General features: G+C 40.8%; 1 protein-coding gene across 5 annotated transcripts in view; it reads right to left on the bottom strand.

The window, feature by feature from the left end:
• The window catches only part of DEPDC1 (DEP domain containing 1), a 21,026-nt gene extending 5,555 nt beyond the window's left edge, over positions 1-15,471 (bottom strand). Inside the window, exons 1-10 of one of the 5 annotated variants that reach the window (XM_042466027.1) lie at positions 15,355-15,471; positions 10,794-11,059; positions 9,841-9,991; positions 8,288-8,406; positions 6,245-6,375; positions 5,866-5,913; positions 4,600-4,740; positions 3,324-4,187; positions 2,683-2,855; positions 1,141-1,317 (exon numbers count right to left, since the gene is read on the bottom strand). In XM_042466027.1, the coding sequence (XP_042321961.1) occupies positions 1,141-1,317; positions 2,683-2,855; positions 3,324-4,187; positions 4,600-4,740; positions 5,866-5,913; positions 6,245-6,375; positions 8,288-8,406; positions 9,841-9,991; positions 10,794-11,059; positions 15,355-15,402 (2,118 nt within the window). In that variant the 5' untranslated portion in view covers positions 15,403-15,471. Of the gene's footprint in view, positions 1-1,140; positions 1,318-2,682; positions 2,856-3,323; positions 4,188-4,599; positions 4,741-5,865; positions 5,914-6,244; positions 6,376-8,287; positions 8,407-9,840; positions 9,992-10,793; positions 11,060-11,179; positions 11,704-13,097; positions 13,118-15,354 lie in introns of those variants that run through there. The other 4 variants (XM_042466028.1, XM_042466026.1, XM_042466030.1 and 1 more) reach the window with 4 other exon arrangements.
• Positions 15,472-15,706: the final 235 nt, after the last annotated feature.

Raw genomic sequence — 15,706 nt, forward strand, 5'->3', positions numbered from 1 at the left:
AATAATAATAATAATAATAATAATAATAATAATAATAATAATAATAATAATAATAGATCTAGAGAGTAAGGAAAACAATCTTAAAATCCAAGATTTAATCTTCAAGACAGAAAGTATACTACAGTTTCATACAGTTAGTCTGAAAGTTCCTACATCCTTTGCATACTGATATTCCAGACTAACATGGCTATGTCTCTGAATTCTACCAACATGGGAAGGCCTGTTAAAGCTGATGAAAAACCACTGAGTTCAGTAGTTATATTTTTGAATCATAGGAGCTGGTGTTTGAACAGAAACAGACATTTTACAGGGTTACAAACTGGCCCGTCTTGATTGCCAGGATTCCTTGAAGTCCTGCTGAATGATCATGCATCCCTATGCCTCTTTATTAGGACAACTTATAAGGCATATAACACCTATCTTTTGAACATACAGAGGATCTGTAGGATTTTGATTGTTGAGACTTCCCATTTGCTTGTCCAGGCCTTGGTTATTTCATGCCTGGACTATTGTAATAGTCTACTGGCAGGTTTGCCTTCCTGCTCTTACTCCTCTAGTTTTAATATAGAACAGTGCTGTCTGGGTTGTCTTAAATCTCCCCAAATAATGACATGTCTCTTTTCCTTATAGATCCCTGCACGGGCTACCAGTTTGGGGCAGGGCTCATTACAAGTTTTTGGTCTTACTATTTAAGGCCTTGTGCTTTAACCTCCCCTAGTATCTGGCAACTCCGCTAGCATATGTACCATCTAGAAATTTAAGATCTGCAGACAAAGGATTATTGGTGGTTCCACCAACAAGTATGGGTCTATCAAGGCCGTAAAGCCTTTCAAGATCTGGTTCTGCATTTTTTTGTGGAACAGACTTCTTTTGCACCTCCCGCTGGGGGAAGATCTTACCTGCTTTCATAAAGGGTTGAAGACCTTCCTCTTCAGTTTGCCAGACTAAGTTCCTGAGTGTGCTAAGGTGGTTGAGATGGGTAGGAACTGATGAGAATTTTGTTTTTAGCATACTAGTATATAATTTTAGTGTTGTTTTGTTTGTTTTTGATTGTGTATGATCTGATGTACTGCCCTTTGGTGAAAGGGGGAATTATAAGCATCATCATCATCATCAGTTATATTTTGACTTTTTCCTCACCTGAGTAGTTTTTAATGTTTCTATGTGGTCTTGCACCGCAACCTGTAAATATGTTGGGACTTCTAGAATTTCTTGATGATGATCCATTAGAAAGGAAACCAGTCTTATGGCAAGTAACTCATCAAGGTCTACTTCTTCTGCACAGCACAAGACACATCGAGAAAATGTCTGTATCATCTGGAAATATTTAAGTGCACAATTATGAATCTGAGTAGCATATATACCTTTAATACTCTTGCACAACAATCCTCACTAAGTCGTACTTGGTTAGCTGAAATCTGTATTTAAGTGCTTGCTTGGTAGCCACAGGCGACACGGAATTCCATGCAGGCGAATGCATTGAGTTCCATGCAAATAAATAGGCTGGCTGGTATAGAAGAGATATGCTTATTACACATGCAGTTGCACTCTCTTAGCCCTTACAAAGTTAATCATTGTCATCAGAGGCCTGCTGGATCTGGACTGTCCATTTTCTGAACTCCTGGATTTTAGGGGATTCCTTGGACCAAAGGCATTCTGTGAGGGAATCTTGTGCCACAGGACAGGTGAACATATAACTCATCCCTTTAAGAGTGCTTTGACTTAAGAATCCCATGGAAGCCAGGTGTTTGAAAAACAGGTGGCATGGGGTTGACATCTTTCACCTTCCAACATGTTTTTCTCTCTTTCCATACTACCGTTGACAAACTTTGATGAGTTTGAAAAATGAGACCAACCCAACTTATATTCAGAAACAATATGCCTCTGAATATAAACTGCTTGGGAACGACAGTGGGAGAGGTATACTGTCCAAACATCTGCCTTGTGGGCGGTGTACTTCTGCCAGGCCATATGGAAAACAGGATATTGGATGAAACAGGTATTTTGATTAGACAGAACTCTTCTTATGTTCTTGAACACAGCAGATTGCTGCAGGAGGGTTCTGGTTCATCATTTCTCCAATGACAGTGCATAGGAGATTTTTAAAATTTTTGCTGGATATGAATTTTTTTTAAATTAAACTGATTTACTGGATTAGAAAAAGAGCAAAGAAAGATTGCTTGAACTGTAGTAATGATAGAGTAAAAGTAAACTGAAATATCTGCAATATGATTTACAAAAAAGGATTTAAATCTGATTGATACACCACAGTAAACTTGAATAATTTAAGACAGGGGTAGGCAACCTTTTTGAGCCGGGGGCCGGATTGCTGTCCCTCAGACAACTGGGGGGCCGAAGCCAAAAAATAAATAATTAAATAATTAAAAAAAATAAATATATAAATAAACCAGGACAAATGTAGGACAAAATTTTCAAATGGAAAACACTTTTTTAAAAAAATGGAGGACACGCGAAAAAAATTACTGATCTTTTTAAAAATGTTTATATAAATGCATGTTTCTGAGGCTTCTATAGACAATTGCCCCCCAAAGGCCCCGGTGGCAATCAGCGGCAGGACCAGGCTGGGGCCGGTCCCAAGGCCTTGCCGGGCCGCATCCAGCCCGCGGGCCGCAGGTTGCCTACCCCTGATTTAAGACAATTCTGAAAAGTAAGCAATCTTACCAAAGACCTATTGCCCATAGCATCATGAAGTAGTGGCATATCAACATTTTCACTCATTCGAGAGATCATGCGCATTAGAAGCTGAAGTTTCCTGCGATTTGGTGGTGGAAGCAACAGGCAGCAGATCTGTAGTGCTTCGATAGCAACTCTTTCTAAATGAGGTTGCAACAAGTCTAAGGAAGTAAGCATCAGGAAGTAAGATAATTCTTGGGAAACATTTTGCTGCACTAAATCAAGTCAAGACCAGCTCAGACTCCATAGTCTAACTGCATGAGTAAGGGAGCTCTGAGACACTAATCTAATGATTTGATATTATCCCAATCCTTTTTTTCCTGAAACATTTCTTCAATGAAGTTTTAATTTGTTATACCAGTTACAAATGCTGGTAATTCTATGGAGTTTGTTAGGGAAACACATTTTGCACTAGCATGCACTACTGAAAAATAGATGCTGGTGCTACACAACAGTAGTTTAAAATTTACTTAACCTTACAGGCCATGGGATTTCTTTACACAAGCCTAGTTGAACTTGTTTAGTCATTTAAAACCCTGGTTTGGCAAAAAAAGCAGAAAAGCAAACTAGTTAGTTAAAAAAACAAAACAAAGCCATAACAAGTAACATGCTCTGGAAAGCAATCTTACGTGATGTGCCAGTCAACATAAAGGAGCTTGGGGGAAATGTGTTTTCTGAAAGTTGAGTTGCACTTTTGCAGAGTCTTTTGTTGATGGCCATATCAGAATCCCCAGGTTTACCTCCTATCAGAGAATTCACTTTGGTAATACTTGAAGTTTTTTGACCAAGAGGAACTACTGGATGTGGCTTCACTATGATCTCTGCAACAGGAGCATGTATGCCACACCAACTGCAGTTGCTACTTCCACATAAACTCTGAGACCGACGAAGCTGTTTTGATTTGCAGTCCGTACTAGGTAACACTTGGTCACGACAATTTGATGAAGAAATTCTCCTAAAGCCATTGATTTCCCTTTGGCTAATGTTATCTGGACAAAGATTGAATAATGAGTTTGGTTTGTACTCAGAGTGCAACAGTTGGTTTTGGTTTCTTGCAAATGGTCGTATGTGAATTCCAGCTTGAGAAAGTGTTTTTAATCCATCTTTACTACACTTGCTCGAGGTGGTTTCTCCAATTCCCTCCAAAGAGAGACACCTTGCCTTCAGTTTGAGGGATGGAGCTTGTTCATTTTGCAATCTGGAAAGATTCTGACAACTGCCGCTTGTCAGCTCATGCACAGCAGCATGCTTACAAGCCACAGGATAGTATTGTAACTTTGTACCACATCCTTTTTCAGCTGAACAGTTTTCTGAAGCTGTTTCAGAAGTATCAGATCTATCTTTTTGGTCTGTCTCACGACGGAGCAAACTTAGCAGAAGACATTCAGTTGACTTGAAAGAGTTTAAGTGGGGAGGTTTTGAAAGCTCCATGTCATTCCGGGTACCTGATTTTCCACTGGATTTATTTGGAATTGTGATGTAGCCACACAAAACTATCAGAAAATGAAATACAAGTTCAGATGCAGGCAGTTCAACAAAACAAGACAGGCAACATAACTAGAAACGTTAAGGCAGAAACAAAAATTCAGAGTTAGTGATGCAGAAGGAACATTCACTCATTCTGGAGATACATACATGAAAAAACGCACATGCAACCATTAGCATTTATATAAGATAAAGGACAGATAATAGTTTTTGTTCTAGTATTCAGTTCAGAGTGTATGGTTTATACTGCTACAGAGAACCAAGTCATCAAAAATTAAAGATTAGTCATCAAAAGAAAGCAGCTATTTTCATTCTGAAACTAGGACAGATAAGAGTAATTCTCTGTTTCATGGCATCTTATTCCATATTTCCAACTCTCCACTGAAGCTGTGAAGAATCCCAGACTAGAGGCATACATACCCAAGATATTCACAAATAATTCATAGTACTGAAAAGTAAGCAAAGGCTCAGGGAGTCTAAGAAAATAGTCAGCAACTGTTTTGAAGACGTCTCGTTCAAAACCAACATATGTTGGGTGGCCCATGTCATTACTTCTAGGCCCTAAAGTGCAAAAAGAAGGAAAAGTCAGTAATATGGATTGCAATGATAATTCATAAATTAGAACTGGAAACAACACTAGGGACAGCTTGGGGTTTCTTTGGTAAAAATCTTATATTCACCATTATGTGTATGAATTATTATATTAATGGAATAGTCTTTGTAAATGTAGTGTGCCTGTGTCATATGCGGGCACACTATAAGTGGCTTTCAGCTTATGCTGAAAACAGCGTGCCATAAAAGGCAATGGCACATGAGCCATGTGCACGAGCCCCATTGTTTTCAATGGGGTTTGAGCATTTGCAGAATTTCCCTTACATGGGGGGGGGGGGGGGGGGGGGGTTCAGAACGGATCCCCTCCATAAAGGAAGGGCACACTGTATTGCAAAATAAAAAACCTTGCTAGTTGCTTGGCTCAAACTGATTTTGAGTCAGATGGGCCTTTGGCATACAGTGGCATGGCAACTCTTTAAAAAATTGTCACTACAGTGGTGCCTCGGGTTACGAAATTAATTCGTTCCGTGGCACCGTTCGTAACCCGAAAAGCCTTCGTAAGCCGAATTGCCATAGGCGCTAATGGGGAAAAGCCGCGATTCCGTGCGAAAAAGCCGAAAAAAGCACCAAAAGTTTTTTCGTAACCCGAAAAAACATTCGTAACCCGGAACAATGTTTTCCTATGGGATTTTTTCGTATCCCGAAAATTTCGTAACCTGGGTATTTCGTATCCCGAGGTACCACTGTATACAGATCAGGCGCATTACCAAGTTGGGGTAAATGTTTTGAAGTCTTAGGCTGCATCCGCACTGCATAAATAATCCAGTTTGACAACACTTTAACTATCATGGCTTGATGCTATGGAATTCTAGGGATCGTAGTTCTGTGAGACATTTAACCTTCTCTGTCAAAGCGCTCTGGTGCCTCAACAAGCCACAAATCCCATGATTCCATAGGATGATATCATGGAATATACCATGATACCATACTGGCCTTTCTTCTGCTTACCACATACATGCCTTCAAAAATTGGGTTATGCAGAATTCAAAATGGAAGAATCTAAGAGATGATCTTAATCTACCATTCCTGTCCTTGTTAGAACACTTGACATTTCAAATATTTTTTCCAACTTACAGTTTGCCAAACACTTCATAGCTGACAATACCCAGTGAGGGAGGTCTTCTGCAAAAAAGTAAAATTATAATTGTTAAAAAAACAAGTTTTCATTATTGCTACCAAGAATCAGCCTCATATATTCAGCCTATCTATATTTCATCTTTCACAAAGGAATTCAACAGCATGCATTGGAAGATTCAAAGCAGTGTCTCATTTCTAAAACTCACAATAACCATTCAACATGGTAAGGTGACGTTTAGGTGAACAGCTCTCCAACTGCCCCAAACCACTCTCTTAACCACAGAGGACCCATCTGGAAGCACCCTCAAACATAATTATTAGTCTGGTGGTTGTCGGGACCTAGTAGATCCTGTTAAAATTATGTTATAGGACTTGCCTGATTTGTCTTGTAGAAGAACAACACCGCGTTTACTTGTATTAGTCATGTTGTATGTTATATACTGAGGAACTACTTGTGCTGGGTTCAAGACTTCTTCCAATGATGGAATTCCTAAAATAGTTTGCAAACTGTGAGAGAAAGGAGTAGACAATTTCAAAACTGAGTGAAACACAAGACTTGGGAAGCATTCAACATAATTTGTGGTTCAAGTTATCCAGAAATGACAAAAATGATTTCTTAAACATGTTCTTGCCAGAGCTTATGAGTCAAAGCACTGCGCTCCAGTGGTTCCGTTCCTACCTCTCGGGCAGATTCCAGATGGTGCAGCTGGGGGACGAGCGCTCCGACAAGAGGGCGCTTACATCTGGTGTCCCTCAGGGAGCCATTCTGTCCCCCATGCTATTTAACATTTACATGAAAACGCTGGGAGAGATTATCCGGAGACATGGGGCGCGGTGTTATCAGTACACTGATGACACCCAAATAGTCTTCTCTGTGTCTCCGACTGATGCAGTGACCAGGGATGGCATCTCTCCTCTTGATGCCTTTCTAGACTCGGTAATGGGCTGGATGAGGGAAAACAGACTCAGCTTGAATCCTGGGAAAACGGAAGTGCTCGCAATAGGTTCCCCCAGTCCGGGATTGGAGGTTTGTCCACCTGTCCTGAACGGGGTCACGCTCCCCTTGAAGGACTCTGTTCGCAGCCTGGGGGTGCTCCTGGACTCGTCGCTCCACCTCACATCTCAGGTGGATGCGACGGTCAGGAGCACCTGTTTTCAACTTCGGTTGATACGCCAGCTGCGACCCTTCCTGGGCCGGGGGGACCTTGAAACGGTGGTACATGCTCTGGTAACCTCTCGTTTGGATTTCTGTAATGCGCTCTACATGGGGCAACCCTTGTACCATTCCCGGAAGCTACAGCTGGTTCAAAATATGGCCGCTAGAGTGGTCACTGGATCTTCCAGGGCCACCCATATAACACCGGTATTAAAAGATCTCCATTGGCTGCCCATTCGCTTCCGAGCGCAATCCAAGGTGTTGGTTATTACCTATAAAGCCTTAAATGGCTTGGGCCCAGGGTACTTGGAGAACCGCCTCTCCCCATATAACCCGCCCCGCACACTCAGATCGGCTGGGAAGCATTTGCTGAGAGTCCCAGATTCAAAATATGCCACAACATCGCGTAGAGCCTATTCCATCTCTTCTCCTCTGCTCTGGAATGTGCTTCCCAGTGAGCTCCGCTCGGCCACCTCCCTTGACCGGTTCAGGAAGGAACTAAAAACCTTCCTGTTCCAAAAAGCTTTCCCCTAATTCCTCCCTTTGTAGCTTCCTTCCCCCCCCCCCCCCACTGTTATTATTTTTGCTGTTGAACATCCTATGCTAGCTGGATATTGTTATATTGTGGATTGTATTGTGATTTTAATATATATTTGCTGTTTATCGTGTTTTTATCCTGTAACTGATATTGTTGTAACCCGCCTTGATCTACGGAAAGGCGGGCTATAAATAAATATTTTATTTTATTTATTATTATGTTTCATTGTGTAATCACAATAAAAGTTCCAAAACCTTTCTGGGTTTAAAAGCTTAAGCTTTAAAAACACATCCGTGATTTTTAAAGGCTCAGTTTGTTGTTGTTAACTGCCTTCAAGTCGATTTCACCTCATTCGACCATGTGAATGAGACATCTCCAAGACATCCAATCCTCAAGAGCTCTGCTCAGGTTGTGCAAACTTAGGGCCATGTCCTCCTCGATTAAGTCTATCCATCTGGTATGTGGTCTTCCTCGGTGATTTGGCGGGTCTTTATAAATGCAAATATTTTTAACCAGTAGTGCCAACAAGCTTGCCTACTTCCATGCCTCAAAATGGTTTACTAGTGCAAGACCATATAACATGAATGCAGTTGGTACTAACAGAATATTTTGAAGAATCTTTTGTTCAGATCACTGGGAATTACTTTTGATGCAGAAAACAACAATTCCAGCCTCAGGGTCTATTGGGAAGTAATGGGATAGATAGAAAACTATGTATAACTCACTGTATCATAATGATGTTTCTCCAAACTTCTTCAATGTCTGCTTGGGTTATCTGCCTCCTAAATGCTGTCTGTCCCTTCTCATCTTCTATAGTTTCACTTTGTACATTTTCTTTGTTCTCCTACAAAGAGGTTATAAGAAGTGAGTCACAAATATGTGTACTTGTAGATTTCAACAGTTGAGAAAAGGCAACCTAGTCTAAGGGCTGTCCATCTTCACCTTACCCCTAGCAGTCATTTCCACACCCATTCATCAAGCATTCTAAAATTCAATCCACAACAAAATCAATCAGCTTGAACAGCAGAGGATTTGTCATTACCATCTCTCTTGTACAGTAATGGCAATGAGCCAGGACAGTTAAAGCCATCTCAAACTGGATTATTTCTGCAGTATGTTTTGGGCAAGTCAAATTGTCTCATCCTTAGAGTAAGAGTAGTAGCAGTAGTAATAATAACAATCATAGTAGTATTATTATGTTCATTTATCTCCCATCTCTCCTCCCAGTAATGGACTCAGGGCATCTTGCAAATTACTAAAATCAATGCAGATTAAAAACATCAGTAACAGATAGAAATTATTTTCAAAACAATTAAACAATCTACAGAGTTAAAACTCAAAAAAGCAGCACAATGTTAAAAACTCCTCATATTTGATTTATAAAAGCTTGAAAGTCTTTACCTGCTGATGGAAGGAGAGAACAGAGAGAGAGCCATCCTAGCTTCCCTAGGGAGGCAGTGTCAAAGCCTGAGAACAGCCATTATTAGGCAGTGCAGATGCAGCCTGAATAATTTTTTTGCCAAGAAAACCCTATGATAGTACAGTCGGCCCTTCTTATACACGGATTCAAGCATCCATGGTTTGAAAATGTTCAAAAAAAAGTACAATTTTTAAATATCAAACCTTGATTTTCCATTTTTTATAAGGGACACCATTTTGCTATGTCATTATATTTAATGGGACTTGAGCATCCACGGATTTTGTTATACATGGGGGATCTTGGAACCAAACCCCAGCGTATAACAAGGGTCCACTGTATCCTCTTAACTTAAAAGTAAACTTGAAAGCAAATAACCACAACAAGTAGTAATGAAACAATGGGCCCCTTTGTAAGAGATTTGCAGCCTGACTGGAATATAAATATACTTGACTACTTCTTGCTGCCAATTTTATCTTATGAACTGTCTAGTTTAATCTGTTTCTTTGAACCCAGTGCTAAAAATGAAAAGAAAAGACAGACTTGCTTTTGTAAATAAAGTGTGTTGGCAACTAGCATTACAGATCACATTTGACTAGGGCCCATCAGTGACCAAGATCTACACTGTAGGAACGGAATGCTTCTTCAACACCACAGAAAAATAAACTGTAGGATGTGCTTTGTGTTAAAGATATATTACATCAGCAACACTTTTCTTTTTCTTGGTAATAGAAATAAAATAGTAAATATACACAGTGGAATCAGTTACACGTTTACTCAGAAATAAGTTCTATTTTATTTTGTGGGGATTACACATAAGTAGCTGAGTATAAACTTACACCCAAAATTGATCAAAATTACCTGACATTCCTGGGAATTATATTTTTTGGGAGTCTTTCTTGAGTACTGTGGTAATTTAAACACACTTTCAGACTCTTTGGACCTATTCTCTGTACTCTCACTCAGTGGATGTCGGCGTGGCAGAATTTTAACTGGAGATGCTGAAGGAAATCTATAATTTAACACAGAAAATCTCACTATTAAATATAGATGTAGATGTAGGTTATCTGTTCAGTTCAACTTTAGCATAGTTTCTTGGGCTATATCTATCATGAAGTAAGGTTTACATTTCAAGGTAAAACAATTTATTTGAGAAAGTGAAAACATTTGAAATAATAAAAATCAGTAATTTTCATTATACTAGAGGATACATCCATCACACATAATCAATGCAGGCTGAGAGGCAGACTAGAAATAGGCAACTTGTACCCATTCAGATGTTGCTGGACTATAACTCCCATCAGTCCTATCTCATCAGTTGCAAACCCTCAAAGCATAAATGCACCATCTTCAGAATCCTTGGCAACCAATGAACCCTGGTTCAATGTGGCTAATTTTCAAGACCATAAGTTTTTTAAGGGTCTTGAATAAATTCCTTGATACCACTCCTGATAGTAGCTCACAAAATGAAAGTGGGGAGGAAATCAACTGAACTTGCATATTCAATCTGTCTGTTTTTAATTCTTCATTTTGTCAATCTGACTACAGTGGTACCCCGGGATACGAAAGCACCGCGTTACGAAATTTCCGGGATACGAAAAAATTCCATAGGAAAAAACTGTTCCGGGTTACGTTTTTTTTTTCGGCTTACGAAAAAATTTTTTGGTGCTTTTCGGCGCTTTTTCGCACGAAATCGCGGCTTCCAGCGCTAGCGGCTATGGCTTTTTCGGGTTGCGAAATCTTTCGGGTTACGAAGGGCGCCGCGGAATGAATTAATTTCGTAACCCGGGGTACCACTGTACCGTATATCTTACCTGTACAAGTTATGGTTGTCATCCAGATTTTCTGAGCCCCATCTTCCTTTTATATCCTCAATCACATGGTTTTTGAGAAATTTCCTTAACAGCTGAATAGTCTGCTGCCTGGTAACTTCAGGACCAAAGTTATTGTTATTCCTGAGCAATTCATGAAGCCAGCTGATTGCTTCTGCTGCTGTAAAACAATTCCCATATTTTTTGAAGTGCTGCCTGTGTTTCCTTCGTGGCATCTCCGCTCGAAAATATTTAGTAACTTCATTCCACTGAAAGGTGGGATAAGTGAAATATAAATTTTACAAACATCACAAAACCAATAAAAACTCAATGGAATTCACAGTTTAGAATTTTTCATGGGACTGTTTCTCAGCACTTTGGCCACCAACCTTTTCCAACTCTGTCCACATTGCAAGGGTCAGTGGGAGTTGCTGTCTAGTTACCCCCATAGGGCAATAGGTTGTTCCTCACTCTTGGGATTTTTTCACACTGCTCAAATTATGTACCATCTTTTTCCTTTTAAATGCCATGGCTGTATCCTATGGAATCTTGGGGGTTGTAGTCTTGAATCCCATTATGGGAGAAATAGTCTGATGAGGCACTAGAGCTCTTCAGCTGAGAATTCTAAATCAACCTCCTTCCTAAACTATACATTCCAGAATTCTACAGGATGGAACCACAGCAGTGAAAGTGGAATCATAATGCTACAGAAAAGTTCCCTGATATAGGCCAGTGTTTTGCTATAATACAGCAATCAATACTCCCAATACATTATTTCTTAACAACCTATTGCTGCATTCTTATAAATCAAGAATGAAGAACTTGTGGTACTCCAGACATTTTTGTACTGAAATTCCTTTTAAGAATTACAGGGTGCTTCAAGAAGGTCTATGAAGTGTTGTCTCAAGCTACAGGCGTGTGTGGGAGTCAGAAGGAAATGAAAAGCGAAACAGACAAATAATGACCATTTCTTAGTGTTCACACAGATCAATCATGTGTGTGCATCAGGATGACACTTGTAAATAAGGATAGCATTTCATGCATCTAATGAAATGGATTGCAGACCATAAAAGATGCCATAAAACATGTGTAAGTCCTTCAGCAGTGCTGGGGTATTTGGGGCTGCCTAGATGATGTTTAACTGTCATCTGGACACCGCTGCCCAACCTATTAAATACAGTGGTACCTCGGGATACGAAATACCCAGGTTACGAAATTTTCGGGATACGAAAAAATCCCATAGGGAATTATTGTTCCGGGTTACGAATGTTTTTTCGGGTTACGAAAAAACTTTTGGTGCTTTTCGGCGCTATTTTACACGGAATCGCGGCTTTTCCCCATTAGCGCCTATGGCAATTCGGCTTACGAAGGCTTTTCGGGTTACGAAAGCGGCCGCGGAACGAATTACTTTCGTAACCCGAGGCACCACTTGTAGGTAAGAGTGATGGAAACACGAATCTTCATTATCTGGGGGCAGAAGGTTTCCACATTTTTACTTCTTTTAATGCTGCCACCTTTCTGGAAATAATATGGATTAGCAGTTATACCATGTATGTGATCTTAAGCAAGCATGCCTAAGAGAAAAAACAAACCAAGTTAAGTAATACGAGCTTCATGTCTGTTGGGCTAGAGAATTTTCTAATATAGAAATCACTTTCAGATAGGAAGCAACTTGCAGCCTGTATACAAACTGTGTGTAAGTTGTTGGAGGATTTTTGAATTCTCTTTCTCCCTCCTTATATACATAGAGATTTCCTGCAAACCCTCTCTCTCTCCTCATTCAAATTAGCCCTGTCACTTAGGTCACTCCCCCTTTTGGGACTCACACTTTCAAAGATTTTCTGCTGCCCATTTGGGTCCTCCATCAACTTTCTTTTGAAAGCTGGTGAGATAAATATCTCTTCTTAACCTGGACTATTCACTAGCTAGATTAGGATATAGCTTCTATGTCCATGTGTATAGATAGACACAGACAGACAGATAGACAGACAGACAGATTAAAGCCATTAGTAAACTTTTGTTTTAAACTACAAACTAATGTTTGTTGTTTTTTTGGAGTCAGTCTCAGTTCTTAGGAAAGCATAGTTAGAGAAAGGCACATTTCTGCCACTCTGCTGATTTAAAGCTTGACCCTAACAGACTTGGCTTTGATATTTTTGTTTCCTAAACAAAAACTGGAGGCTTAGGAAACTTAAATAGCCCCTACACATTTATGAATGTAGACAATATATTAATATTGCAAAGAAACACAGGGTTAAATTTACTAAAATCCATGCTTCCATTGGGCATGCAGGAAGAACACAAAACCTGTCAAGAGCTGCTTCCTGACTGTCAACTCAGCATGCCATGAATGGTCCAAAACACACTGCAGTGAGTGCTCTGGTGTCACAATAAACTACAATTCCCAGGATTCCCTAGTTCTGAGCCAGGGCAGTTAAAGCGGACTCAACCTGGCTTATTTCTACAGTGTGTTTTGGACATGATAATAATAATAACTTTTATTTATATCCCGCCTACTCTGATTAGGACCGGGGCGACTTACAGTAAAACAGTCAAACATAGTAAAATAACAATATACAATAGTCCCAAATTCTACCCTTCCTGTCTTAAAATAACAATTAAATCACAATCATGTTAAAAATTCATACTAAACATTAATTAAAACAACTAAATAGCTCACTCTTGGTAGTAGACATGAAACAAATAGTGATACCACAGTGCCAACACAGCATCTATATTCAAAGCCATACTGGCCAGGGATGATGGAAATTACAGTCCAATATATCTGGGCTGTATCAGGCTGAGAAAGACTGCAAGTCTAAATACACTTGTCCCTCCGTATTTGGTAGGGTTAGGGGCACAAGACCCCAGTGAATACGGAAAAAATGCAAATAAAAAACCCATGTTTTTACCTGAGAGGTCACTTCTCTAGGAATCTCTAGGTCTTTCAGTGCAACTTTTAGTTAAAGTTGACTGCAGAGTTGCACTGGAGGACCTAGATATTCCTAGAGAGAACCTATTAATCAAATCCATGAATAATCAAATCCGCAAATATGGAGGGATGAGCGTAAATGCAATATGATTCTAAAAGGAAATGGCTACTGGAGAGCAGGCCAAAGATTGCTGAAGGAGGGCATTATGATTCCCAGAATTCTCCAGTCATGGCTACCAATGTCAGCTGTCCCTGATTGCTGTTTTGAAAACCTGGCAACACCAGCCAGGAGAAAACATCCCATCTCATCCATTCTCCCAGTACGCCATTTAACTTAATGGGATTTCAAGTGGAGGCATTGCTCCGTATCAGTGTTCCCCAAACTGTGCTCTTTATTAAGAGATTTTGGACTTCAGCTCCCAGAAGCCTCAGCCATGTTCGCCAATGGTCTGGGATTAATCCCTCCCCACACTCTCAGGTCCTCTGGGAAGAATCTTCTGCATCCAAAGAAGACCAGGTTGATCATAACCTCCCAGAGGACCTTTTCATCAGCCGCTCCAAAATTGTGGAATGACCTGCCGGAGGAGATCTGTCAGATTAAAAAAAGGCAGTCAAGAGGGCTCTCTTCCGGCAGACCTTCCCTGACTGATCTCAACATTAGACTGCCCCTCTGCCTATAGCTCCCCGATCACCCGCCTGTCTTTTTAATCCTTGTAATTTAATTTTAACTGCTATTTTAACTTGAATGCTTTGAGAATGTGTATTTTGAATGTCATTTACATTGGGAGTGGGTCAGGGATTGTAGATTTTTTTAATGATTTCTGTATTATGTCATTGTAATTTTGCTATTTTTTGGAACCCGCATTGATCTGAATGGGAGAGGCGGGTTAATAATAATAATAATAATAATTTGGGCTATGTAGCCATGTTCTAGAAGAGTTTATTCCTCATGTTTCGCCAACATCTGTGGCTGGCGAAACATCAGGAATAAACTCTTCTAGAACATGGCCACGTAGCCCAAAAAAACCCACAAAAAACTATGGATGCCAGCCACAAAAGCCTTCGACTTCACAATAATAATAATAATAATTATTATTATTCTTGGAGCTGAAGTAAAAAATCTGTTGAAGAGCAGAGTTTGGGGGACCACTGCTCCGTATCAAAAAAGACGCTGCTGTCAGGAAAGAATCCAGCTGCTTGGGCGAGCCTCTCCATTGCAACTTTTAGCCCTGCAGATCTTGGAAGCTAAGCTGGGTTAGCCCTGGTTGGTACTTGGATGGGAGACCGTCAATGGACACCAGGTGCTGTGAGCCCTCCTTTGCCTTAAGGAAATCCCTATGAAACCTCCCATAAGTCAACTTGAGCTGCCTCTACACTGCAGAAATAACCCGCTTTAACTGCCCTGGCTCAGTGCTAGGGGAATCCTGGGAACTGTAGTGTCTGTTTGAGACAGAGAACTCTGGTGCCAAGATAAACTACAGTTCCCAGGGTTCCCTAGCACTGAGCCAGGGCAGTTAAAGCAGTCTCAAAGTGGATTGCTTCTGCAGTGTGGACACAGCCTTGGTAGCAATGGCCATCGTCCCCAGAGCCTGCAAGCAAAGCCTCTCCTCCTTCCTGGGTCCTTCTGCTTACCAGTTTCGTAGCGCGATAGGGTCCCGGGGAGACCACGCGCCCCTCCATTGAAAAGCCCAGCCGCAGCCACCCAACCGACGCCTGACAGTTTGAACGCAGCCGCGGCGCTTCTGATTGGACGAGCGGGGGTGGCATGTGACCCAGGCTGCCCTGGAGGCGGAAGGAGACTGCTCTGTCTAATGGAGTAGTGGTTGCCAGGGCAACGGGAGCGAAGCCTAGTAGGCCTGGTTGCCCACCACACCACCACCACCATTCTCCTTCCAAGGAGAGTTATATAGCACTCAAGTCGCCACAGTTTAGACGTCCTACCAAAATATGTGTGTCAGTACAAACAAGATGGGGGCTGCATCCA

The sequence above is a fragment of the Sceloporus undulatus genome, chromosome 4 (assembly GCF_019175285.1).
Source record: "Sceloporus undulatus isolate JIND9_A2432 ecotype Alabama chromosome 4, SceUnd_v1.1, whole genome shotgun sequence".
Taxonomy (NCBI): domain Eukaryota; kingdom Metazoa; phylum Chordata; class Lepidosauria; order Squamata; family Phrynosomatidae; genus Sceloporus; species Sceloporus undulatus.